Below are 26,788 nucleotides of genomic sequence, written 5' to 3' on the forward strand. Positions count from 1 at the left end.
GCAGGTCAGCATGACTCGGAGGCCTGGCAGCCTTGTCAGCTAAGAAATTAGACAGAAATCTTTGGAAAATCTGGCATTCGTGAAGGACCCTCAAAAGTGGTTCCAGCCTTGAATTTAACCCTCCTCCTGCCCCCACATTTCGACTTTTAACTCTGGTTCATTTCTTTTAACATCTGCTTAAGACGCTCCAGCCGCTGGGCCACGACGAGGCAGGCAAGTCTGTGTGACGTCTGCGGTGAGTAACTGACGAGCCCAGCAGTGAGCATGGCTCAGGTCGTGCTCTCTCGTCAGCTCCGCCAATCGCAGCGCGGATATTTTGATCCGTCTGTCAGGCCCTGTGCCTGCTTTCTCAGTTGGTTTGGGAAGAGTCTAGAAGGGAGGTGCCTGAAGCCTAGAGTAGACGCAGCAGGAAGGAGCAGGAGGGTGGACAACGCGCCAGGCCTACCTGCCCTGTTCAGATCGACGAGTGTCTGGCACCTCAGGTCATCGTGGAGGCTCTTGCCGCTGTCTTGTTCCAGCTGGATCTGCTTGATCCTCACCGTCTTGGTGACCATCTGACTTCGCCTCTGTCCCGTGCAGATGCTGTACTTCAAGCTCCCCTGAGCAGCGATCGGGAGCCGCTGCTGGGTAATCTGGTAGCCAGCCTGTAAGCAAACAAACATGGTGGCTTACGGGCACCAGTCCAGACCGAAAGCTGAGACGGAGCTCACTAACTTCCAGTTCCCTGCCATACAGGCTTATCTGAAACAACCAACCAACCAACCAACAAAAACAGCAAGAAAAAAATTAGCTTGTGCACTGCTGCCATGATTTAGTCTGTTTTTTTCTTCCCCCTGGCCTTTCCCATCACCCCTTTCCCCGCCCAAGGCCCCTGCCTCCAATAATGATGCAATTAGCAACATAAATCCCACCTTCCTTACTGAAGTGCCATTTGGGGGAATAACAATACTCTCACTGTCAGGGGCCCCTAAGAGAAGAATTTATTGTTTTCATTTAGCTCATTAGCCTAACTCTGCATCTCATTACGGGGCTCCTGACAGAGCTTCCTTATTAGGGAGTTGCTGGCTAAGCATTCTGCCATCTACTTGTGACACAGGCGACAGCCACTGCCGTGGCGTTTTAGCCTGTTTGGGTTCTGCTCTTTCAGCCAGGCAGTCTCGCCAGCTGCCCTCCCTAACCTTTCCCTTGCTCCTTGAGCCACAGAAAGCTGCGATGCTCAAACTCTACCAATGGAAGCCTGCGGTATTAAAACACTGCTGGATGTTGCAGGGGCTCGGGCCCTCCTTCGAGGTGGAAAGGAAGAGTTACTCTCAAGCGTACAATTGCGTAACACTCCATAAGAAGAGGGCAGGTCATTGTGGAGACAAGGCTGGATTGCCTGCAACACTTGCTCAGAGCCTGGACACGCAGCGCTCGGCATGTCACACGCACACTCACTCATCCCCACCACAACCCTGTGAAGGGGCACAAAGCACAGTCAAGGTCTTGCTCAAAGCCACACACAGATACAGGAAGTCCCCAGGCCAGCATGACACTAGAAGGTCAGGCTCAGTGTCTGGACTCGTCCTCACTAGACAGCTAGGAGAGTTTAAACTCCCTGCCTCAGAAATACCAGTGGCCATGTTAAACCACAGAGTGCCAGAGGCCAACTCAAAGCTTTCTGATTCAGTAGGCCTGGGGCGGGACTTGGGAATTTGTAACCCTAACAAGGTCCAGGAACATACTGACACTGGGTGCTACGGGACACGCTTTGAGAAGCATAATTCATTTTCTATGTTGGGCATGAAGTCTCAATTGAGACATTTCAATGTTGTTCCAACTCAATACTATGAAAAACTGACTCTCATTCACACTGGCACCAGGTAAAGAAGGAAACTTTCTAATTTTAAGGAAAAAAAAAAAAGCAGGTAAGCTGGGTGTGGTAGTGCACGCCTTTAATCCCAACGCTTGGGAACAGAGGTAGGAGGAGAGCCATGAGTTCGAGGCCATTCTGAGACTAGTGACTTCCAGGTCAGTGTGGGCTAGAAAGACCAAAACAAAACAAACAAAAAAAAAAAAAAACAGGTAAAAATTGAGTTTTGTGCTTGGCCAATGACTGTTGTTTGCAGATTTCTAGTTCGTGTTTCCGTTTGCCACTGTCCACTTCCTTGCTCCTTCAGAGCTGACAGAAATAATTCCAGAAGACCTGGCCTCCGTGGGAACATCGACATAAAGGAGAGACGCTCTCATAATGGCTGAGGAGCAGCGGTGGGCACTAACAGCTGCCTCAGCCGCAGGGCTAGCCTTTATCCAAACAGGCAATTAGTACCAAACACCAAGGCGGGGCCGAGCCTGATGACAGTGGCTTCTCTCGGTCCCTGTTCAATTATGAGCAAGCCGCCAGAAGCATGAGGCTAAGCATGGAGTCAGCGATCAGGACGCTCGCAATCGAGTCAACACGGTGGCTGGGGGCGGCTGCTGTCAGGCCGGGCGAGCCTGATTGAAAGCAGGCGTGCTGCTGGCCCTCTCTCCCGGCAGCCCCAGCGCTGAGAACTTTCTGGTGCGGCTCGCGGAGTGCACTTACAGGAAGGTCTGCGTAGAAGTAGTGCTTCCGGTCAAACAAGGACTTCTTGTTGATGCGGCAGTTCAGGGCCAGGCCTGTCATCACTGCGGCTTCTACACACCTCCTGTTGAGAACCTGTGGAAACGCACAGCAAGCTCCTCTTAGAGCCACAGCGGGACGGCGCTCTTCCCCGTCCCCGCCCCCCATGCAAAGACACCTTCCCTGAATACTCAGCTGGGTCCTTCAACTTAAATGCATTCTCTCTGGTTCTCTAGGTGGGGTAGCTCTGCTTCATAAACTGGCTCTCAGTCAGGAAAATTCCATGAAAAAAAAAAAACAAAATTGGACAAGCATGCATCCATCAGAGGGTCCCACTGGGCATTTAATGAACTGCCACATCAGGGACCCTTCCCCTAATACTCAGCAGCAGTTAGCTAAGTCTCCGAAGGGCTCAGGAGAGCAGTTACTACATGGAATGAACCCCCAGTCTCTGGACAAACAGAATCCACGGGTGGGCGAGATTGGGTCCTGAGAAAAGCACCCCAGGGGAAGCTCAGTAAACAGCCTCGGGCCACTGTGAACTATAAACAGTGAGGCTCACCTGGGGCCCAGGAGGCTGCACTTTTTTGGCTTTGTTGACAAAACAAACTTCTTTCTTAAAAAAAATATTTTATTTTTATTTGAGAGATAGAGAGAGAAAGAGGCAGGGAGAGAGAAAGGGAGAAAATGGTCATGCCAAGTATTCTGCCACTGCGAACGAACTCCAGATGCATGGGCCACCTGGTGCATCTGGCTTATGTGGGTCCTGGGGAATCAAACCTGGGTCCTTTGGCTTTGCAGGTGAGTGCCTCAATTGCTAAGCCATCCCTCCAGCCTGACAAAACAAACTTCTGAGAGCTATGTGGCCACCCCTGCACTGCCCTGTATTGCTGGGCTCAACAGGGCTCCTGGAGCTCCCAAAGTTTTCCTGGACCCGCGAAACAGCTAGCAAGTGGCCTAGCTCAAAGGACGGGACAGCTTTCTTTTGGGGATCTGGGGAGTTCTGAGCAGAAGATAACATGGTAGAGGAGAAAGCTTAGGTCCTGGAACCAGTGCCACATCCCTATTCTGCTCTGGGCAGCAATGACTAGAAGCCTCAATGTCCCCATCTCCCAAAAAGGGATGTGATACTTATTTTGCAGAGTGGCTGACAGCTGACACATTTCCCCTTATCACAGGGGCCCAGTGAACAGTTCATCTCCCCATTCTACTTTGGGGAGATGTGTGACGGTACCAGGCTTGTTGGTAAGATACAGTACTGCATTTTTAAAAAATTTATTTGAGAGAGGAAGTGGGGGGAGAGATGGAGAGATGGCACACCAGGGCACCCAGCCACTGCAAGCGAATTCCAAATGCATGTGCCACCTTGTGCATCTGGCTTATGTAGGTCCTGGAGAATCGAATCTGGGTCATTTAGCTTTGCAGACAAGCAAGCACCTTAACTGCTAAGCCATCTCTCCAGTCCAGTACTGTATTTAAAAAATTAATTTTTAAACTTATTTATTTGATAGAAAGACAGAGAGAGAATGGGCATGCCAGGGCCAGCAGCCGCTACAAATGAACTCCAGACGCATGTATCACCTTGTGAATCTGGCTTACCTGGGTCCTGGGGAATCAAACCTGGGTCCTCTGGCTTTGCAGGCAAACACCCTAATTGCTAAGCTATCTCTCCGGCACAACAGTACTGTATTTTATGAGATGGTTCTTTAGCAGATCCAGTATTTATAATGTTACATATAACATATATGACAGTATTTATATCTTCCAGTCTGAGTAAAGCTTTCCAATGAGGCATTTTTCACAACTATTTTCTTTTTAAATATTTTAAAACACTATTTATTTATTTACTTGAGGGAGGGAGGGAGAGAAAGAGAGGGAGGGAGGGAGACAATGGACATGCCAGAGCCTCTAGTCACTGCAAATGAACTCCAGATTCATGCACCACTTGTGCATCTGGCTTATGTAGGTCCTGGGGGAATCGAACCTGGGTCCTTGGTTTTGCAGGCAAGCACCTAAACCACCAAGCCATCCCTCCAGCCCACAACTATTTTCTTTTAGCCTTTAACCACAATACTGTAAGGAAGGAATTAGTATTATTCCACTATTTCAGACCAACAGAAATAAGTCCCAAAGAGACTATGAAACTCGCTCAAGGTGGCAAGTAATGAGGCAGCTCTGGAGTCCACACACACCCTTGCTGGGAGATAAACAGAAATCCTGGGGTCCAGGGGAATGTCTGAACTGAGATGATGCAAACTGATTGGTCAAATAGACTTAGAAATAAATTGCATGACCATACATGAGTGTCTACTCACTGCACTATACAACCCTCAAAAGAAAGCTCAAACAGCCCTCCCCCACACATTACATCCCTCCTCTTGGAATTCAGGTTACAAATGGAGTCATCTCCCAGCTTCCACTCTCAGTTCTTCCTTCTGGGTCTTTGATGCTATTATAGCTGTAATGATGTTCAAGGCAAGACACCCATGAGGACCAGGGTGGTCGAATTATTGAGACTGTCACCTGGTGCTTGACATTGCAGTAGCAGGTGGAGCCCTGTCCCATCTCAGCTGAGTGACTGAGGTTGAGGTGCACAGGTGGGTGACTGAGGTTGAGGTGTACAGGTGAGTGACTGAGGTTGAGATGTACAGGTGGGTGACTGAGGTTGGGATGCTCAGGTGGGTGACTGAGGTTGAGATGCTCAGGTGGGTGACTGAGGTTGAGGTGTACAGGTGAGGTGACTGAGGTTGGGGTGTACAGGTGGGTGACTGAGGTTGGGGTGTACAGGTGGGTGACTGAGGTTGGGGTGTACAGGTGGGTTACTGAGGTTGAGGTATACAGGTGAGGTGACTGTGGTTGAGGTGTACAGGTGGGTGACTGAGGTTGGGGTGTACAGGTGGGTGACTGAGGTTGAGGTGTACAGGTGAGTGACTGAGGTTGAGATGTACAGGTGGGTGACTGAGGTTGGGATGCTCAGGTGGGTGACTGAGGTTGAGATGCTCAGGTGGGTGACTGAGGTTGAGGTGTACAGGTGAGGTGACTGAGGTTGGGGTGTACAGGTGGGTGACTGAGGTTGGGGTGTACAGGTGGGTTACTGAGGTTGAGGTATACAGGTGAGGTGACTGTGGTTGAGGTGTACAGGTGGGTGACTGAGGTTGGGGTGTACAGGTGGGTGACTGAGGTTGAGGTGTACAGGTGAGGTGACTGAGGTTGGGGTGTACAGGTGGGTGACTGAGGTTGGGGTGTACAGGTGGGTGACTGAGGTTGGGGTATACAGGTGGGTGACTGAGGTTGAGGTGTACAGGTGAGGTGACTGAGGTTGGGGTGTACAGGTGGGTGACTGAGGTTGAGGTGTACAGGTGAGGTGACTGAGGTTGGGGTGTACAGGTGAGTGACTGAGGTTGAGGTGTACAGGTGGGTGACTGAGATTGAGGTGTACAGGTGGGTGACTGAGGTTGAGGTGTACAGGTGAGGTGACTGAGGTTGGAGTGTACAGGTGGGTGACTGAGGTTGAGGTGTACAGGTGGGTGACTGAGGTTGGGGTGTACAGGTGGGTGACTGAGGTTGAGGTGTACAGGTGAGGTGACTGAGGTTGGGGTGTACAAGTGGGTGAGTGAGGTTGAGGGGTACAGGTGGGTGACTGAGGTTGGGGTGTACAGGTGAGTGACTGAGGTTGAGGTGTACAGGTGGGTGACTGAGGTTGAGATGCACAGGTGGGTGACTGAGGTTGGGGTGTACAGGTGGGTTACTGAGGTTGAGGTATACAGGTGAGGTGACTGTGGTTGAGGTGTACAGGTGGGTGACTGAGGTTGGAGTGTACAGGTGGGTGACTGAGGTTGAGGTGTACAGGTGGGTGACTGAGGTTGAGGTGTACAGGTGGGTGACTGAGGTTGGGGTGTACAGGTGGGTGACTGAGGTTGAGGTGTACAGGTGAGGTGACTGAGGTTGGGGTGTACAGGTGGGTGAGTGAGGTTGAGGGGTATAGGTGGGTGACTGAGGTTGGGGTGTACAGGTGAGTGACTGAGGTTGAGGTGTACAGGTGGGTGACTGAGGTTGAGATGCACAGGTGGGTGACTGAGGTTGGGGTGTACAGGTGGGTGACTGAGGTTGAGATGCACAGGTGGGTGACTTTGGTTGAGGTGTACAGGTGGGTGACTGAGGTTGAGATGCACAGGTGGGTGACTGAGGTTGAGGTGTACAGGTGGGTGACTGAGGTTGAGATGCACAGGTGGGTGACTTAGGTTGAGGTGTACAGGTGGGTGACTGAGGTTGAGGTGTACAGGTGGGTGACTGAGGGTGGGGTGTACAGGTGGGTGACTGAGGTTGAGGTGTACAGGTGGGTGACTGAGGGTGGGGTGTACAGGTGGGTGACTGAGGTTGAGGTGTACAGGTGGGTGACTGAGGTTGGGGTATACAGGTGGGTGACTGAGGGTGGGGTGTACAGGTGGGTGACTGAGGTTGAGGTGTACAGGTGGGTGACTGAGGGTGGGGTGTACAGGTGGGTGACTGAGGTTGAGGTGTACAGGTGGGTGACTGAGGGTGGGGTGTACAGGTGGGTGACTGAGGTTGAGGTGTACAGGTGGGTGACTGAGGTTGAGGTGTACAGGTGGGTGAATGAGGTTGAGGGGTACAGGTGGGTGACTGAGGTTGAGGGGTACAAGTGGCCAGTCCTTTGAAGCCCTTTGAAGCCAGTCCAAGCATGGATACTGAGACTTGTGCCGTCGACTTCCCTGCTCTGCACCAGCCTTGCTCATTCCCTCCTACTGCCTTTACATATTTGGACCCACTCTGTCCCTTTGAGATCAACCTCCTTCCTGGCCCTAGGTATGAAGAGAGCCCAGCTCGTTCTGTTCTGAGCATGCAAGCATTGTCAGCTTCCTGTTCCTGGCATCAGGAATCTGGCATTGTGGGTGATCACAGACTCACTGTGACCAAGCACACACAGTACAGAGGCCTCAATTTCCAAAGAATAAGAATGCAGTAAAGCACACAGACATTACAGCGATATTGAATATACTTTAATCTTTTTTTGATGATTTAGGAGGCTTGAAGTACTTCAGGGTCAGAATTACAAGCATCAATCATGACCACACTACAGTTGCACAGAGGGGCTAGTAAACAGAGTGCCAGTTAAAAGAATGCCAAGAAAACAGAATTTATTATGATCATAGTCAAGCTGCTTATGACAGATGGAGGGCCAGGTCAGCATGTTCTGAGGATAAGAGGCAGAATTGGAAAATTCAACTTGAGCTCTCTTCATTTCCAAATATTTCTCGAATGTCTATAATGTACAAAACATCAGGAACACAGCGATAAATAAGACTTCCTCTCTCTCTCATCCTGTGTGGCGATGACACACACCTGTGAGCAACTCTACTGTGCTTTTCACAGATCACCAAAGGTGACCCCGTGGTCTTGTGGCCTTTTATTGCCCTAATGTCCTCCAACAGTCCCCAGTGACCCCATGATAACGGTTAAGCTGGCATGTTCTAGTTCCTTGCTGCATCTTAATCTCATCTGCTACTCTGTCTCACCCCTACCCCACCATGGCCAGTTCCCCTGCGTAAACCTTAAGGTCTCCTGCGTCTCTTCCCTGCAGTCCTATTGAGATGTCACTACCACTGTGGAGCCCACATCCTACCCATGTGCACCCCTACTCTTCCACTGGTGCCCATGCCACATTGGACTGAACCTTCTCACATGCATTTCTATGCACTCCTAAGTCGCAAGAAAATGGGAGCTGTCAGTTCATCCTTGCCATCCTGGTACCAGATAGTGAACCTGAGGACGCGTGCTGTGGAACCCAAATGCCAGGAGGTGATGGGAATGGGCGGGGCGGGGGCGTTTCACAGAGGCGGGCAATACCCAAGTGCCCTTCTAAGTGTTACCTGCCAACCACTGGCCTTTAAACTTGTTGCTGGAAACGTTCTCAGGGACAACTACCTATGTGTGATGCGATCAAAGGGGTAACCTGAAAAAGTCCAAAGTCCTAATGAAAGCATGTTCTAGAATTTTCATTGCAATTAAAACTACAAAGGGGCACAGGGTTAAACCTTTCAGCTCTTGAATAGAATAAGCCAGTATATTCCTTGGCGTACACACACACACACACACACACACACACACACACACACACTCCTTTCGGCATCAAGCGTGATCTACAGCAAGTATTTACTGCGCAGCGCGGGTGTCAGGAGGCAGGCTGCACTCATCACACACAAGTGTCAAGCCGAACTCCCAGCAATTTGAGGGTAAGCACTGCTATGATCTTCCTCTTACAGGTAATGGAGAGAGGCACCAAGATCAAGTCATTTGGTTAAGAGGATACCGTAAGAAGCAGAGCGAGGGGGTCAGACTCCAGAACGCAGGCTCTCAACCAGTCCACTCAATCCTGAGTTGTCAAAGAACTAGTTTTGTGTCAGGTTCAGCTTATGACTACCAACCAGCACCTGGCCATAGCTCCAGAGCAACACCCAGACCAAACCCTGTCACAGACCATTTAGGGCAGATGTTGCCTCTCACGATTTACTTATACCAGATTCTGATGCTATAGGTCTGTTCCCAAATGCTGAGCTCCCAGAACACAGGCTCTCCTTTCTCTCAACTTTCTGGAACACTCAGTACACAGTCTTTGGTACATGGAGGGTGTGGTGATAGTAAACCTGCAGGGTTCCTCAATCAGCTGAGAAGATTCCATTGCTAGATTGTGACACAAGTATTTGCAACACAATTTGACAACTGGAAGGTTAACTCATGTTTTTATTGGAAGAAAGCTGTGACAAGCAGAGTAAAAAAGATGAGATAAACACAGTGGATGGTCATCAAATTATGGTGAGTACATAGAGGCTGGGCGGATTATGGGCTGGAAATGGAAATCAGAAGTGTGGGTGGTACATGTGCACAGTAGTGAATGATTTTTAGAATCACTGATTTGATTTGCATGTAAATCGCAAATAGTGCTACAACCACAAAGTGTTTGTAGATATGCCCAGTACATAGGGCAGCATAAACCAACCAAAAGTGTCCCTCAGACCTCCAAGGAGAGATTGTAACCCCAATTTCAGAAACAGTCTTCTAGGTTTTTAAAATATTTTTTCTCTCTATTTATTTATTTATGAGAGAGAGAGAGAGCGAGAGAGAGAAGGGGGAATGGACATGCCAGGGCCCCTAACCACTGCAAACAAACTCCAGACACATGGGCCACCATGTGCATCTGGCTTATGTGGGTCATGGGGAGTTGAACCTAGGTCCTTATGCTTTGCAGGCAAGTGTCTTAACTGCTAAGCCATCTCTCTAGCCCTCTTCTAGTTTTGAATTCATGTAACCTAACTAAACAAGTTCTTCTGTTCTCTGAGTACAGCAGGCATTCATTTATTAGAACTCTTGACACATCCAGTGTAATCACCAAGTAACATTCTATCCTCCCCCACCACATCCTCTGTAATTAGCAGGGCAAGCAAACCCCACGCCCTCTCACCGGGGCTTCTGCTCCCAACCACCAGTCCCTAGAGTCTCCTCCAGATGCCTCCAAGTGTGGCCATTGTAAGATCAGTCTAACCACCTGGCCAAAGGCTCCCCACCTCTAGGGTCTCCCCCGCTCTCCTCCTGGAGTGGCCTCAGTGCGATCACTCTGCTCCTGTATGGCTCTGCTTTAAGTCCTGTTTCACTGTGCCCAATTACAGCAAGAATGAAGGCTGAGTGAGCGGGAAGTCTTCAGAGCCCTTCATGAACCAGTGAACTTCCCTTCCAGCTTCCTCCTCCTACACTACCCCAACCTCACACACACTCTCAGGCAGCCAGCTAAGGTGTCTTCTGTAGAAGGACTGTTTCTGCTGGGAACACCCTTCCTTATCTGCTTGAGCAAAGTCTGGGGGATCCTGGTGACGTCTTCCCTGCTGCTACCCCAGCTTAGTCAGTCTGTCCTCTTGGCCCCCACAGTCCTTGGGAAAAACACTGTCCCCTCCTAGTCATTCTGCCTTGTTCTCCGTAGGCTCCATCACCTAAGTATGATACCAAGCTGATTCAACATCAGCTGAGGTCATGAATAATTTAACATTTCCTTTGTCTGCCCCCCAAGACTATAAGCAATGAAATAAAAGCAAAAGTGTTCTAAAATATCTTTTTGGACAGGAAAAGGAAAGCACTGTTCATATGCAAAGCAGAACACTTATAGCTCAGAGATGTGATCACACAGATGGCAGAAGGGCAGAGATGTCAAAGAGGGCACAGGGTGGCAGTTGGGGATTCCCCACAGCAGGAAGCCATCCCTATCCCAGGGCTGCAGGGGAAGCTTGGGGCCACCAGAGAATGCTGGGAACATGGTGGATCTTTCTCCCATGGATAAAACCAACTACCACAGATATTGGTGGAGGCAGAGAAGGAAAGAGAAATGACTGTTGCTTCTTTCCTCCCACCTGTTCTCGTCAGAGAATCCTGTCAGCCAAACCAAGCCAGGAGCCAGCTGCACCCGGCACTGGACCTACATCAGGAGGAGCACGGAAACCCAGTGGTGTGGCTCTGAGAGCACACAGCCACACTGACATGGCCAGCACACAGTCTATGCCAATCTCTGTGACTTTCTTTTTTAAAAAAATGTTTTAAATTAGTTATTTGAGAGAAAGAGAGAGAGAGAGACAGAGAATAGGTATGCCAGGTCCTTCATCCACTGCAAACAAACTCCTGACACATGTGCCACTTTGTGCATCTGGCTTTACGTGAGTCCTGGGGAATCGAACCTGGGTCCTTTAGATGTACCAGTAAGCACCTTAATGGCTAAGCCATCTCTCCAGCCCAACTTTCCTTTTGATCAATAAATACAGTCAATAACATGCTGCTGGTCTCAAGTCTGTCTGGGTAACATAAAACCGTAAATTCTATGGGCTCCTTTTTTCACACGCTGGGATCTAGGAATGAGGAAATGCTATTCCTTCACCAGGAACTTGTGATAACCTGGACTGAATTGAACTGGGTGTCCAGTACCAGGAAAGATAAGATTACATCACAGGCCTGGTTTGGTGACACACGCCTTTAATCCCAGTGCCTAGGAGGCAGAGGTAGGAGATCAGCATGAGTTTGAGGCCACCATGAGACTACATAGTGAATTCCAGGTCAAACTGGGCTAGAATGACACTATACCTCGAAAATACAATTAAATTCTAATTTAGGAAAACAAAAAAGACTCTGAATACAATCACCTACTCAAGTCAATAAGATTTCCTCTGGGATTTAAGCATTTTTGTGTGAAATTGTACTAATTACAAGCTAGTATCTAGGACCTATACTGAGAACTATTTTGGGTGTACTTCGACGGTATAAAACAGCCTGCAACTCCATTCACTGTTCTGACTTCCTCCTCGGCCTTCCACTGACTGCTAAGCCCATGAGGTCACCGCAGCCACAGTCCAGCGGGCATCGGTACGTCATTTTAAAGTTGAGGCTGCATGGCAAGTCTATGTCCACTGAAAATCTAGCTCTTGAAGCCTTAAAACAAAGACTGCAAGGTGTCGTTTTCTAAATGGTAGTTACTCTAAGAAATTTATGCTATAGGTGACAAATCTGATAATTAGGATATAGCATGGTAAATGTTTTAATTTATGGAAGGAAAGTAATTAAAATTTATTAAGTAAAAATAAGGCAGTAAAACGGTCTTTATCTTACTGCTAGCCATAAATTTGTGTCCAAGCATGAACTCCCTCTGATTCGTACTCAAAGCAAGTTGCCACATGATAAATTTTCATTACCTAGAGAAAATGGTTCCCCACTTCCTCACCTCTACACCTTTCCACCATTGAGTATTTTTATCTTCCCCAAAATAAATACAAAATCTCTTGTGCTATAATAACTGTGCTTGCTGAAACTGGTCAGCTGGTTAAGATAATTTTTAAAGTGGAATTTTACCATGAAAGTACTGGCTTTATGCACAGTTAAATATATGTGTGGATACTCAGAGAAATTATATGTGTTCTTTACATGTAAACACAGCAAAAGAGAGGAGGCGAAGGCTACATACAGTCTCTCTTTCGTTTAAGTCCCTCTTTCACAAAGGGGGGAAAAGTCAAATTCCCAACAGGCAAAAACCCGGGTTGGAGCGCTGTGGCCGGCAGGGTCAGCTGTCTAACTCCATGGCGGCCCTACTTCCGGTCCTCCCGGGGTCGTGATCAAGGGAGAGAACACTTCCGGTCCTCCCAGGCGGTCATGATCAAGGAAGAGAACACTTCCGGTCCTCCCGGGTGGTCGTGATCAAGGGAGAGAACACTTCCGGTCCTCCCCGGTGGTCGTGATCAAGGGAGAGAACACTTCCGGTCCTCCCGGGCGGTGGTGATCAAGGGAGAGAACACTTCCGGTCCTCCCGGGCGGTCGTGATCAAGGGAGAGAACACTTCCGGTCCTCCCGGGCGGTCGTGATCAACGGAGAGAACACTTCCGGTCCTCCCGGGCGGTCATGATCAAGGAAGAGAACACTTCCGGTCCTCCCGGGCGGTCGTGATCAAGGGAGAGAACACTTCCGGTCCTCCCGGGCGGTCGTGATCAAGGGAGAGAACACTTCCGGTCCTCCCGGGCGGTCGTGATCAACGGAGAGAACACTTCCGGTCCTCCCGGGCGGTCATGATCAAGGGAGAGAACACTTCCGGTCCTCCCGGGCGGTAGTGATCAAGGAAGAGAACACTTCCGGTCCTCCCGGGCGGTGGTGATCAAGGAAGAGAACACTTCCGGTCCTCCCGGGTGATCCCGATCAAGGAAGAGAACACTTCCGGTCCTCCCGGGCGGTAGTGATCAAGGAAGAGAACACTTCCGTCCTCCCGGGCGGTCCTGATCAAGGAAGAGAACACTTCCGGTCCTCCCGGGCGGTCGTGATCAAGGAAGAGAACACTTCCGGTCCTCCCGGGCGGTCGTGATCAAGGGAGAGAACACTTCCGGTCCTCCCGGGCGGTCGTGATCAAGGGAGAGAACACTTCCGGTCCTCCCGGGCGGTGGTGATCAAGGAAGAGAACACTTCCGGTCCTCTCGGGTGATCCCGATCAAGGGAGAGAACACTTCCGGTCCTCCCGGGCGGTGGTGATCAAGGGAGAGAACACTTCTGGTCCTCCCGGGCGGTGGTGATCAAGGAAGAGAACACTTCCGGTCCTCTCGGGTGATCCCGATCAAGGGAGAGAACACTTCCGGTCCTCCCGGGCGGTGGTGATCAAGGGAGAGAACACTTCTGGTCCTCCCGGGCGGTCCTGATCAAGGGAGAGAACACTTCCGGTCCTCCCAGGCAGTCATGATCAAGGAAGAGAACACTTCCGGTCCTCCCGGGCGGTGGTGATCAAGGGAGAGAACACTTCTGGTCCTCCCGGGCGGTCCTGATCAAGGGAGAGAACACTTCCGGTCCTCCCAGGCAGTCATGATCAAGGAAGAGAACACTTCCGGTCCTCCCGGGCGGTAGTGATCAAGGGAGAGAACACTTCCGGTCCTCCCGGGCGGTGGTGATCAAGGGAGAGAACACTTCCGGTCCTCCCGGGCGGTCGTGATCAAGGAAGAGAACACTTCCGGTCCTCCCGGGCGGTAGTGATCAAGGGAGAGAACACTTCCGGTCCTCCCGGGTGATCCTGATCAAGGGAGAGAACACTTCCGTCCTCCCGGGCGGTAGTGATCAAGGGAGAGAACACTTCCGGTCCTCTCGGGTGATCCCGATCAAGGGAGAGAACACTTCCGGTCCTCCCGGGCGGTGGTGATCAAGGGAGAGAACACTTCTGGTCCTCCCGGGCGGTGGTGATCAAGGAAGAGAACACTTCCGGTCCTCTCGGGTGATCCCGATCAAGGGAGAGAACACTTCCGGTCCTCCCGGGCGGTGGTGATCAAGGGAGAGAACACTTCTGGTCCTCCCGGGCGGTCCTGATCAAGGGAGAGAACACTTCCGGTCCTCCCAGGCAGTCATGATCAAGGAAGAGAACACTTCCGGTCCTCCCGGGCGGTGGTGATCAAGGGAGAGAACACTTCTGGTCCTCCCGGGCGGTCCTGATCAAGGGAGAGAACACTTCCGGTCCTCCCAGGCAGTCATGATCAAGGAAGAGAACACTTCCGGTCCTCCCGGGCGGTAGTGATCAAGGGAGAGAACACTTCCGGTCCTCCCGGGCGGTGGTGATCAAGGGAGAGAACACTTCCGGTCCTCCCGGGCGGTCGTGATCAAGGAAGAGAACACTTCCGGTCCTCCCGGGCGGTCGTGATCAAGGGAGAGAACACTTCCGGTCCTCCCGGGTGATCCTGATCAAGGGAGAGAACACTTCCGTCCTCCCGGGCGGTCCTGATCAAGGGAGAGAACACTTCCGGTCCTCCCGGGTGGTCATGATCAAGGAAGAGAACACTTCCGGTCCTCCCGGGTGGTCATGATCAAGGAAGAGAACACTTCCGGTCCTCCCGGGCGGTCGTGATCAAGGAAGAGAACACTTCCGGTCCTCCCGGGTGGTCATGATCAAGGAAGAGAACACTTCCGGTCCTCCCGGGTGGTCATGATCAAGGAAGAGAACACTTCCGGTCCTCCCGGGTGGTCATGATCAAGGAAGAGACTACTTCCGGTCCTCTCGGGTGGTCGTGATCAAGGAAGAGAACACTTCCGGTCCTCCCGGGTGGTCATGATCAAGGAAGAGAACACTTCCGGTCCTCCCGGGTGGTGGTGATCAAGGGAGAGAACACTTCCGGTCCTCCCGGGCGGTCGTGATCAAGGAAGAGAACACTTCCTGGTCTGAAGAGCCAGAAGCCCTACGTTGTACTCCTGGGAGTCCACGTTCCTACAGTAACTTCATGTGGCCCCCAGCCAGTGGCCACATGACCACCAGCAAGGCCCGTGGGTCAGCAGCCTGCGCCAGCCTGCCTGTGGGCACTGGGGCAATTCCTCCTGCTGCTCCGTGGTTTACACGACTAATTCCTGAGGCTAATCTCTGGGAGTACAAGAAAAAGACAGAAAGCCTTGGGCCTAGGTCAGCTGTGAGCCTGCCTGCGCAGTGGAGTAAAAGAGTTCTTACTCAACACTGACTTACGGCCGGGCGTGGTGGTGCACACATTTGATCCCAGCACTCGGGAGGCAGAGGTAGGGGGATCCCTGTGAGTTCCAGACCACCCTGAGACTACATGGTGAATTCCAGGTCAGTCTGAGTTACACTAGAGTCTCATGCCTCGCCTCTTAGCCACGCTAGATGGGGAAATTTAGAGGGTGGCTGACAACTGGTAAAACACAGACTGGAAATACAAGTTAACTGGTTTCTTCCTCAACACCCACAGCAGTTTGCAAACTGGTATCACCCAGTGGCCATTAACCTGGTCCCCAAACAGCCTTTAACAACAGTAGAACTCTGGCAAAACTAAGCCTGAAACACCTGAATCTCGTTCCTTTAAAAAAAAAAAAAAAAAATTTATTTTTATTTATTTATTTGAGAGAGGAAGAAAAAGGGAGGGAGGGGGAGAGAGAGAGAGAGAGAAAGGGACAATGGACACACCAGGACCTCCAGCTGCTGCAAACAAACTCCAGATGCATGTGCCACCTTGTGCATCTGGCTTACGTGGGAAATGGAACCTGGATCCTTTGGCTTTGCAGGCAAGTGCCTTAAGCACTAGACCATCTCTCCAGCCCTCATTCTTTTTTATTAAATTTAAATTTAATTTTTTATTTATTTGAGAGAGAGAAAAAATAAACATGCCAGGGCCTTTTGTTATTGTAAATAAACTCCTGATGCATGTGCCATTTCATTTATCTGGTTTTACATGGTTAATGGGAAATTAAACCCCAGGCCTGCAGGCTTATCAAGCAACTGTCCTTTACCACTGACCTATCTCCACAGTATGGGTTGGTAAGATGACTTAACAATTAAGGTACTTTCCCGCAAAGCCAAAGGGCCCAGGTTCAATTCCCCAGGACCCACATAAGCCAGATGCACAAGGTGACACATGCATCTGCAGTGACTAGAGGCCTTGGTGTACCCATTCTATCTCTCTCTCAAATAAATAAAAGATATTAAAAAATATTTTATGTATATATTTGCAAGAGGCAGAGCATTAAGTCTCATTCCTATTACTTAATAGTCATGTGACCTTATATAAAAGTTACCTAAATTCTCCAGGTCTCAGTTTCCACATCTGCTAAGAAAAGAATCCTGATTTTGCAGGATTGTCCCATAAATCAATAAAAAAAACTCAGTCCTGGTAGTCATTTAGCAATACTAGTTTTACAAGAGAAGTGTTACTAAATGCAAAATGTGTGCCTCAGGTGAATTCTTCATTTGCAAACTTTTCAAAAATGCCAGGGAATCTAATGAGAAAAGGTCTAAACAAATCCATTAGTCTGGATTTACAATCCAAGGTAAGGCATAACAAATGCTAAAATTATGTACTATGTCAACATAATATTTCCCCCTTAAATGATAACCAACACCCTTTGAGATAATTACTGTGTGATCTCCAGAGGAACAGAGGCCATATTTCTTGATGCATCAGGAAGCTCACACTGCTTCATATTGTTTTCTAGTGAAACACAATTTTCTTGTGTAACACCATATCCTCCCTTGTGGCCGGAAAGAGCTCCCGTTTTCAGGTGAAAGAAATGCACTTCGAACGAGCAGAACAGTTATTCTGCCCGTGCACCACCACCACCACAGCGGCCACTCGCTGTAACTTCCAGTCTTCTAAGGTAGTAGCTACTTTGGAAACTCAGTGAGTACATGGAGAAAAGATGTGTGAAGGCACACAGCAAACACAGGAAGCTAGGGGGGAGGAAAACAACCAACCAACCAACAAAATCAACATCAACAACAACCCATTGTTCTTTTTAACAAACTTTGGGACAGGGCCAGGATTCTTAATGAAAAAGATTTCTCCTGACTTAATTTCTGAATATTTGCTTTTCACATGCTCATAAATTAAAACTTTTCTTTAAGGGACTGGGGAGATGGCTCGGCAGTTACAGGCACTTGCTTACACAGCCTGCTGGCCTGGTGGTCAATTTCCCAGTCCCCATAAAGCAGATGCACAGAACGGCACAATGCTTTGACAGTTTGTCTGCAGTGGCAGGAGGCTCTGCATACCCACCCTCTCCCTCTCCCTCTTTCTGCTTGCAACTAAGTAAAACAAAAAAAAAATTTTTAATAAATGAATTACCTAATAGGGAAACAGCTAAAATGTGTAAATTTCTTCATTTTGGACTTGTCCCCATACTGAAATTGCCAAGTTTTTTCCTGACATGTTCTAATGATTCTCAGTGGAGCTCTGCACCTAGAGGGACTTGATGGACCAGAATGACAAACGAGTTCCTGTCCCTGGATCTCAAGCATCAACAGAGAGTGATAAGAAATGTCAACTTTATGAGTGACATGCTCAAGTGAGCCAGGGTGGGATAAACCTTTTCCTATACATACAAGATTAGTATTAAGCAGAGAGACTTGACTGCTGCTGAGAAAGGAAATAATTGGCTTGAGCCATCTAAGCTGTAAGTTAAAAATTTAGGTCTTTACTTGTGGTATGGATAATGAATCTGGTGGAACGAAGCCTGTGAACCCCAGAAGCACAAGCTTGGACACACATGCCTTTCCATCAAAAACCACACCTGCCGTGCTCATCAGCCCAGGATGTCCTGAGAAGTAAGTCCTGGCAAGAGTCTGTCATGGGATGCAGAGACAGCTCAGTGATTAAGACGTTTGCCTGCAAAGCCTAATGACTGGAGTTCAATTCCCCACTGCCCACATAAAGCCAGAGGCAAAAAATGGCACATGCATCTGGAGTTCATTTGCAATGGCTAGATGCCCTGGTGTGCCCATTCTCTCTCTCTCTCTCTGCTTGCAAACCAATAAATAAAAACTTTAAAATATACATATTTTAAAGAAAAAAAGGATCTATCAGGACAGAGTTTTTTTTGAAGCAAGAAAACGCCATCTTTAATTCCATAGGAATATAGTACCATCTACCAGCAGCTTCCTGGTAAGCCACAAAATCATGCAGATTTAAACGAAAAACAGAGAGAAGAGAAGGAAGTGGATGGCAAACATGTATAGGGCAACAAACCCTACTAATTATTTCAAGAGCATATAATAAAAAGTAAGAGAGAGAGTGGGCTGGAGGGATGGCTTAGTGCTTAAGGCACTAGCCTCCAAAGCCAAGAGACCTTGGTTTTGATTCTCCAGGACCCACATAAGCCAGATGCACAAGGTGGCATCTGGAGTTCATTTGCACTGGCTGGAGGCCCTGGCATGCCCATTCTCCCTCTCTCTGCTTCTCTTTCTCTCAAAAATAATAAAAAAAAAAAATGTTAACAAAAATAAGTAAGAGTCAGAGAAACACACGAGGGAGTGTGTGTGTGTGTGTGTGTGTGTTTGCGCGCGTGTGTGTGTATGGGCACACAAGGGGCCTCCTCCTACTGCAAATGAAGTCCAGATACATACACCACCACTTTGTGCATCGGGCTTTGCACTGGTTACTGGGAAATCAAACCCAGGTCGTCAAGCTTTGCAAACAAGTGCCTTTAATGGCCGAGCCATCTCTTCAGCCCTCTTGTTTCAACTTTTCTGTAAATTTAGATGATTTCTAAATAAAAATACAGGGAAGGAAACAAGGGGAGGATAGTTCTGCCTGAGAGGATGGTGAAAGGTTACAAGCTCCCCACACCAAACAAAGAAAGGGGGGTACAGAACCAGAGGAGGAAGGTCTGTTTAACCTGATGTAATTTGTAATCTAAAGGGGCACTGGAAGCTTCCACTACTGCTGCTGAAAATAAAGCATTTTATACATGAGCTTTATCTACCCAACTTTCCTCAGCCCTACCAGGTTATGAGACATATTAAGGAGCCTTTGTAGGTAATGAAGTATGCTGCAAGACAGAAAAAACAAACAAACATATATTGTGAACGAAGAATTCTGTAGTATGTACACAGAAGTATAAAAATCTTACATATGGGGCGGGAGAGGTAGCTTAGCAGTTAAGCCGCTTACCTGTGAAGCAAAGGACCCAGGTTCAATTTTCCAGTACCCACTTAAGCCAGATACACAAGGTGGCGCATGCATTTGGAGTTCTTTCTCCCCCCTTCCCTCTCTCTATCTGCCTCTCTCTCTCAAATAAACAAATAAAATATTTTTTTAAAAAATTCTACATGAGCTGGGCGTGGTGGCGCACACCTTTAATCCAAGCAGAGGTAGGAGGATCCCATGAGTTCAAGGCCACCTTGAGACTACAGAGTGAATTTCAGGTCAGCCTGGGGTGAATGAGACCCTACCTCAAAACAAACAAACCAACAAAAAAATTCTACCTATGAACAACACACACATACCCCAGAATATGCAAGGAAGAATTATCTTTTCTTTTTTAAAAAAATATTTTATTTGGGCTGGAGTGATGGCTTAGCAGTTAAGGCTCTTGCCTGCAAAGCCAAAGGATCCAGATTCCATTCCCCAGGACTCATGCAAGCCAGATGCACAGGTGGCACATGCATCTGGAGTTCATTTGCAGTGGCTGAAGGTCCTGGCACACCCATATTTTCTCTCTCTCTCACTCTCTGCTTTTTTCTTTCTCTCTCTCTCAAATAAATTTTAAAAATTAAAAATTTCAGCCACTGCAAATGAACTCCAGACACATGTTCCTCTGGTTTTGCAGGCAAACGTCTTAACTGCTAAGCCATCTCTTTAGCACTCCAATCCTATCTTTTCTAGTTGAAAATATTTCTTGCTTCCCCTAGTTAGGTGTCTTATTTTCTATTAATACTCCACTTGTTGCTTCGCTATGTAAACATACATGTACATTTGTGCTTTTCTGAAGCCATGTAGGACTGAAACTTCCATATTAACTATTGCTCGTGCTACTGTGAACACATGCCATCTATGTTATTTCAGGCGAGTGTGATATGTTTACCTCCCCCGCCACCCAGCCTATCTGGCCTCTCCAAGATGGAAGTACATGTTTGCATTTTAATGACCCAAAGTTAAAAATATGAGTATTATAATAATATCAAATAAAATTTATGTGCCACTTGAGAGTTTAGGAAGTGCTTTCATATACATGAATTTCTCTGCCTAGATGTAAGAATGGAAAAGAATAAGAAATAAGGTAAATAAGCCAGCTAGCTGGCTGTGATAAGTAAACAAAGGTTATGAATGACTCCAGGCATTTTAAAGGCTTACAAAAAGCTATAAAGGAAAAACCCCTGTTATGTTTGGTTGGAAATGAACAATTAGCAATACCACAGAAGGGAACAGCCTGGTGCTTTATGCTGAGAACGGCAGCGAGGCAACTCACTCCTATTTTCAGCTATGCTCCTGACCTCCGCGTCCTTGGGTAAATCAAGTCCTCGGTTGCCTCACCTATCAAGTGGGGTGGGAGCCCCTGACCTTGCTCACTGGGATGGCTTACAAGTTGGCAAATATCACTGCAGATTAAAAGCCAGATTGACAATCACGGATTCCTGCCTGTCTGCCGCTCCGAAGGAAGCCGGGGAGCATGACAAAGACCCCTGATTGATGACGCTTTTGCTTCTGTACCTGTGGAAGGACATTCATGCATCAAAACGTGGGGCAGAATATTTTAAGGCTCCTGGGAACACTATGCATCTTCATTTCTATCTACTGTTCCTGCCCCAGCTCAGTCCTTGTACAAGGATGTGCCCAGGCATGGAAGGAAGCTGGCAGGTATTGGCTAACTAGCAAGAATTCTCTGCTGTTAGGGACAGAATGCTCTTTCAAGGAGCCCAGCCCGACCATCTAATTCTGCCAGAATCACCAAACCCGAATTTGTCATCTCATCTTTGGTATGCCAAGGCAAAATGGTTTTCTAACTATGCCAAGATTCTAAAGAGCTAAGGGAAAAAAATTCCCAGGAAGCCGCTGTGTCAAACTCCTCTGTCCCCTCAACACTGAACATGAAACTGAAGACATATAATAATGTCTACCCCAAAGACCTCAGCCAGACCATGACATGGACATCCCTCAGTCTTACAAAGCTACATACTGTGGTGTGGACAAAGAATTCCACAGAATCCACCCCAAAAAAGCATTTCTCATCTCCTTGCAGACGTGATGTGCATACTACCTAACCCTAGCTTCATGCTTGCTCAGTCCCAGAATTCAAGCCATTGCAGGCTCTTCCTTGCAAATAGAAGGCCTGTGGTTTTGAGGAGCTAAGGTCAACTGAGGCACAAAATAGAAGACATTCGGCTACATATCAAGTTGCATATATCAATCAAGCAATTTTCAGTAACGAAGCTGATATGTCCACCCCCACCTCTGTGACGGCTATGTTGGCAACAGGGGAAGGGCTTGTTAGTTTTACTGATCATCTAAAACCACACAACATCGCCTAGGAAACTCTTCTCTAGTACTCAAAAGACCCCCCTAGAAGCCCCCACAGTATACAACGACACCACAACACAAGAAACCCAGGAAGGTGCCTGCCTGGCCAGGTATTCATTTCTTGAGAGAGAAGGACTTCTCCAGGCTTGCTGCAATTTTTCAAATTCCGGAACTGTCCATGAAAGAAAATGAATGGTACCCAGCTGCATGATTTCAGGCTGCATTTTATTACAGGCTTCTAGCATAAATCACCAGACAAAGCCTGTATGCACTACCTGCAAAGAGTGTCACTGAACACTGTGAGGCATTTTTTTTTAAGTACTACATATTTATGTCAACAAAAGACCCCTAAGCTTTTGTGCTCCCTGGCATCTGGGCTAATGTTCACATTTTACCTTCTGTATGCCCCACCTTACTTTTCTAGTATCCCGGACGTTTGGGAGGTGATTCACACGAAGTTCGTTCTGACAGATAAGGACCGGTCCTCTAACAAGGGCCGCCGTGCTAGTTACCTCATCAGAGGGCATATGAGAGAAAAGGAAGCGATAAGGAAGATACGGACAGGGGAGAAAAGCCCTTCTTCACCACCACCCTGAGAGCTTCCTGCTCAGGAATGGACTTGGGAGATGAGCATGCTGCCCTGACAGGCCATTACCAGAAAGGAGCACAGCTTCCAGTGTGAGGAGTCACCTGGGGGCAAGGCTGGATGTGGTCCCTCAGGCTCCCTGGGGTGGGTGTAGAGCCAAGACTGCCAGAGGCTTCTCTCAGTTCAACCATACTGTCTGTCATTTCTCTTTTTTTGTTGTTTGGTTTTCGAGAGAGTCCACTCTAGCCCAGGCTGACCTGGAATTCACTATGGAGTCTCAGGGTGGCCTCGAACTCACTGCGATCCTCCTCCCTCTACCTCCCAAGTGCTGGGATTAAAGGCGTGCGCCATCATGCCCGGCTTCTGTTGCTGCTCTTGAAAGGACTGAGATGACACCATGTACACACAGGGTGCAGGGCCTAGCTCATTAAGATGAAGACTTCTAAATCAGGCGTGGTGGCACACGCCTTTAATCCCAGCACTTGGGAGGCAGAGGTAGGAGGATCCCTGTGAGTTCGAGGCCACCCTGAGACTCCACAGTGAATTCCAGGTCAGCCTGGGCTAGAGCAAGATCCTACCTCAAAAAACCAAAAAAAAAAAAAAAAAAAAAAAAGGATGAAGACTTCTTTTATAAAAAATGTTTATTTATTAGAGAAAGAGGCAGAAAGAATGTGAGTATGGGAACACCAAGGCCTCTTGCTGCTGCAGTCAAACTCCAGATGCATGTGCTACTTTGTGCATCAGGCTTTATGTGGGTACTGGGGAATCAAACCTGGGCTATCAGGCTTTGCAAGCAAATCCTTTAACCACTAAGCCATTTCTCCAGGCCAAGACAGAGATTTCTTTTTTATTTTTAATATTTTATATTTATTTATTTGACAGAGAAAGAGGGAGGGAGAGAGAAAGAAAGAGAGAGAGAGAATGGGCGCACCAGGGCCTCCAGCCACTGCAGATGAACTCCAGATGCATGCACCCCCTTGTGCACCTGGCTAACATGGGTCCTGGGGAATCGAACCTGGGTCCTTTGGCTTTGCAGGCAAATGCCTTAACTGCTAAGCCATCCCTCCAGCCCCAAGACAGAGATTTCTAAATGATAATCATTGCTATAGCTTAGATCTAGAATGTCCCCAGATGAAGATTTTTTTTTTAACCTGATCATTGCTACTGTTTGGCTCTGGACTTGGTCCTTATCTTGGTGCTACTCGAAGCTATATGTAGACTCATTAATAGGTGGGGCCTCAGAAGAAGTCTTGAGTTACTGGGGACAGGCCCTCAAAGAGGGCCTGGGTGGTCTTTCTGTTTCACTTCCAACCTACCATGACTTGAACCTGCCTCCTCTGCCACTTGTTCCCACCATGATGTGCTGCTCTCCAGCCACAGGCCCAAAGCATAGGACCAAGAGATTATGGACTGAAACCATGACACAAAAATAAACCTTTCTTCACTTTAAGTTCATTAGACTAAGGTATTTTGTTATAATGTTGTAAAGAGGACCAACATGATCATCTTTAAGAGCAACAGGTATGTTCATCTTTGCACATCCAGGAAGGATTTGGAAAAACTTAATCTCTTTGTCCACATCCGTGGCAAAAACACAGAGAAGATGAACTAGAAGGTGCACAGATCTCAGCCTCACCTGGTATTGAAGAGCCCTCATATAATACACACATACAATGCAGAAGGCCTGCACTAAGGGGAGCCCAGGAGTGGGGAAGGTGCTTTTCCCACCCGCTTCTAAGTCTCTGAGTCATGTGCATTCATAGCCATGGCTGCCATTTCAGTCTTAGTACATTTCTTAAAGAAATAAAAGAGAGACTATATTGTGCTGGTCTAAGTGAAATATCCCCCATAGGCTCATGTGTTTTTAAGGCTGGGTCCTCAGCTGGTGGCAATTTAGGAAAGTTGTGGGGCCTTTGGGAGGTGGAGTTTGGTGGAGGAGGTGTGTCACTGCGGGCAGCCTTTGGCATTTATGACTCTAGCCCCACTTGATGTTCAGAGCTCAGCTCATTCTTGCTGCTGCCTCCCAGCTGACAAGATGCGGCGCCCTGCAGTTTGCTCTGCCATGCTTCCCCACCACAATGAAACTTTCCTTCAAAACTTTTAAGCCCAAATATACCCTTTCCTTTGGTAAGCTGCTTCTGGTCAGGTGTTTTGTCTAAGCAATGAGAAGGTAACTCCTATACTATATGAAAAGGAAACATGCTATTTTCAAAAAAATAAGGCATTTGAAAGAGAAAAGCCAAATTTCCATAAATGAGATACTCTTTCTCAAATAAATTGTGTGTGTGTGTGTGTGTGTGTGTGTATTATTTATTTGAGAGAGACAGAGGAAGAGGCAGAAAGAAAGAGAGAATGGGCATGCCAGGGCCTCCAGCCACTGCAAACAAACTCCAGATGCATGTGCCCCCTTGTACATCTGGCTTACGTCAGTCCTGGGGAATTGAACCGGGGTCCTTAGGCTTCATAGGTAAATGCCTTAACTGCTAAGCCATTTCCCCAGCCCAGATAAAACAAGAAACTCATGAATATGTTACAGAGGAGACACAATAAAGTGAGAACTGGTGTACTTAAAGAGAATGTAAAGGGGCTGGAGAGATGGCTTAGCGGTTAAGCGCTTGCCTGTGAAGCCTAAGGACCCCGGTTCGAGGCTCAGTTCCCCAGGTCCCACGTTAGCCAGATGCACAAGGGGGCGCACGCGTCTGGAGTTCGTTTGCAGAGGCTGGAAGCCCTGGCGCGCCCATTCTCTCTATCTCCCTCTATCTGTCTTTCTCTCTGTGTCTGTCGCTCTCAAATAAATAAATAAATAAATTTAAGAGAATGTAAAGAACATGACCCAGAATGAAGCACAAGGAAAACCCTACAGGAATGTTTCAGTGGATGCAGCTGCCTGAAGTCAGAGATGTTCACACTGTGGGTCTGGAGGACTCTCAGGCATGGGGCACTAAATTTATGGCTAGTGTGTTAGACTCTTTTATCTATTTCTTCTAAGCATGCCTCTCCTTCCCTCTCCAGGGTTAGCTCTCCTAACTAGAAGACACACTTCACCAAAACTGGCACACACAATGTGTCACAGCTGTGTAGTCAATGCCTCCACATGCATGTAAGCAGATGAGCATACATCTGTAAGCATTACAGACATATCTGTTAATAATATTCATGCTTTAAGGTAAATCCTCATATATTTACCTTTCTGCAAAAAATAGCCACCTACATACACCTACATATAGACTTCTTGCAACTCTAGCTATAAAAGACAAAACTGGCAGCTGATTATAAAGTGAGAGTGAGAAACATTGGTTCTAATCTGAATGCGTAAGTAATCACGTGACCACAGTCATCTGTAAGTGAAAAGGACTAAAGGAAAAGGAGCTCTTCCTGCCCCAGTCTCACGTGGTTTACAGCTTCGAGAAACTACTTGACTTCCATGCTGTCTGTGTGCTTTACTTCATAGGCCAGAGCTCTAGGCAGAACCTCACTCTTATTTACTTAACAAATGAAATGATTTAGCTTTCTGGGCTAAAGAAGGTCAGGTGTAGTAATTCAGAAGCAAGAAAGGACTTTGAGAGTCAAATACACCAGCTAGGTTTTAAAAAAGGAGGGTGGGAAGGAGTTGCTATAAAATCAGGGAGAAACAATGTACAATGAAATCTACGAAGAATAGGCTATCACTAGCATTTACTGTAGGATCAGATAGCTTTACACACCTCAATGGCCCTTCAAGGCATCATTATATTACAACATCAGCAGTAACTGATGTTGCTGATAACCTTAAGCAATGAAGAAAAGGTTACCTTATGTTCAATATATCCTATTTAAAAGTGTGGAAAACACATGACACATTTTAGAAAGAGATCCATAAAGAGATGAAAAATATCAAAAGGGTTTTAGATGATAGGAAAATTCTTTCCTACCTTCTTTTCATTTATATACATGTAAGTATCTAAAGAAATATGCATACTTGGGCTGGATGGATGGCTTAGTGGTTTTGGTAGTTGCCTGCAAAGCCAAAGGACCCAGGTTCGATTCACCAGGACCCACATTAGCCAGATGCACAAGGGGAAGCACGCATCTGGAGTTCATTTGCAGTGGTGGTGAGAGACCAAAAAAAATTAAACAATGACACTGCCATTGTAGGACAAATCATTGTGAAGCAAGGAGGAGCCCTGGGCTTGGCTCAGATAAGGAACTAACTGATTAATGTGCTGACTTTTGCTCAACAGGACATTCCAGAAATACTTAGCTGTGGGGGCCTCCAGCCCCTTGCAAAAGATAGGATCTACAAGCAGTCTGCTGACCAGAGATGAGCAACTAGAAATGTTCCCGCAT

The 26,788-nt window shown here is 47.8% G+C and overlaps 1 protein-coding gene across 2 annotated transcripts in view; it reads right to left on the bottom strand.

Annotated features, from left to right (window-relative positions):
• Nucleotides 1-26,788, bottom strand: part of Gatb (glutamyl-tRNA amidotransferase subunit B) — a 91,082-nt gene that overhangs the window by 48,989 nt on the left and 15,305 nt on the right. For both annotated transcript variants that reach the window (XM_045130960.1, XM_012948170.2), the window contains exons 3-4: nucleotides 2,564-2,677; nucleotides 446-644 (exon numbers count right to left, since the gene is read on the bottom strand). In XM_045130960.1, coding sequence (XP_044986895.1) covers nucleotides 446-644; nucleotides 2,564-2,677 — 313 coding nt within the window. The remainder of the gene's footprint in view (nucleotides 1-445; nucleotides 645-2,563; nucleotides 2,678-26,788) is intronic.

This window comes from Jaculus jaculus, chromosome 12 (assembly GCF_020740685.1).
Source record: "Jaculus jaculus isolate mJacJac1 chromosome 12, mJacJac1.mat.Y.cur, whole genome shotgun sequence".
Classification (NCBI taxonomy): domain Eukaryota; kingdom Metazoa; phylum Chordata; class Mammalia; order Rodentia; family Dipodidae; genus Jaculus; species Jaculus jaculus.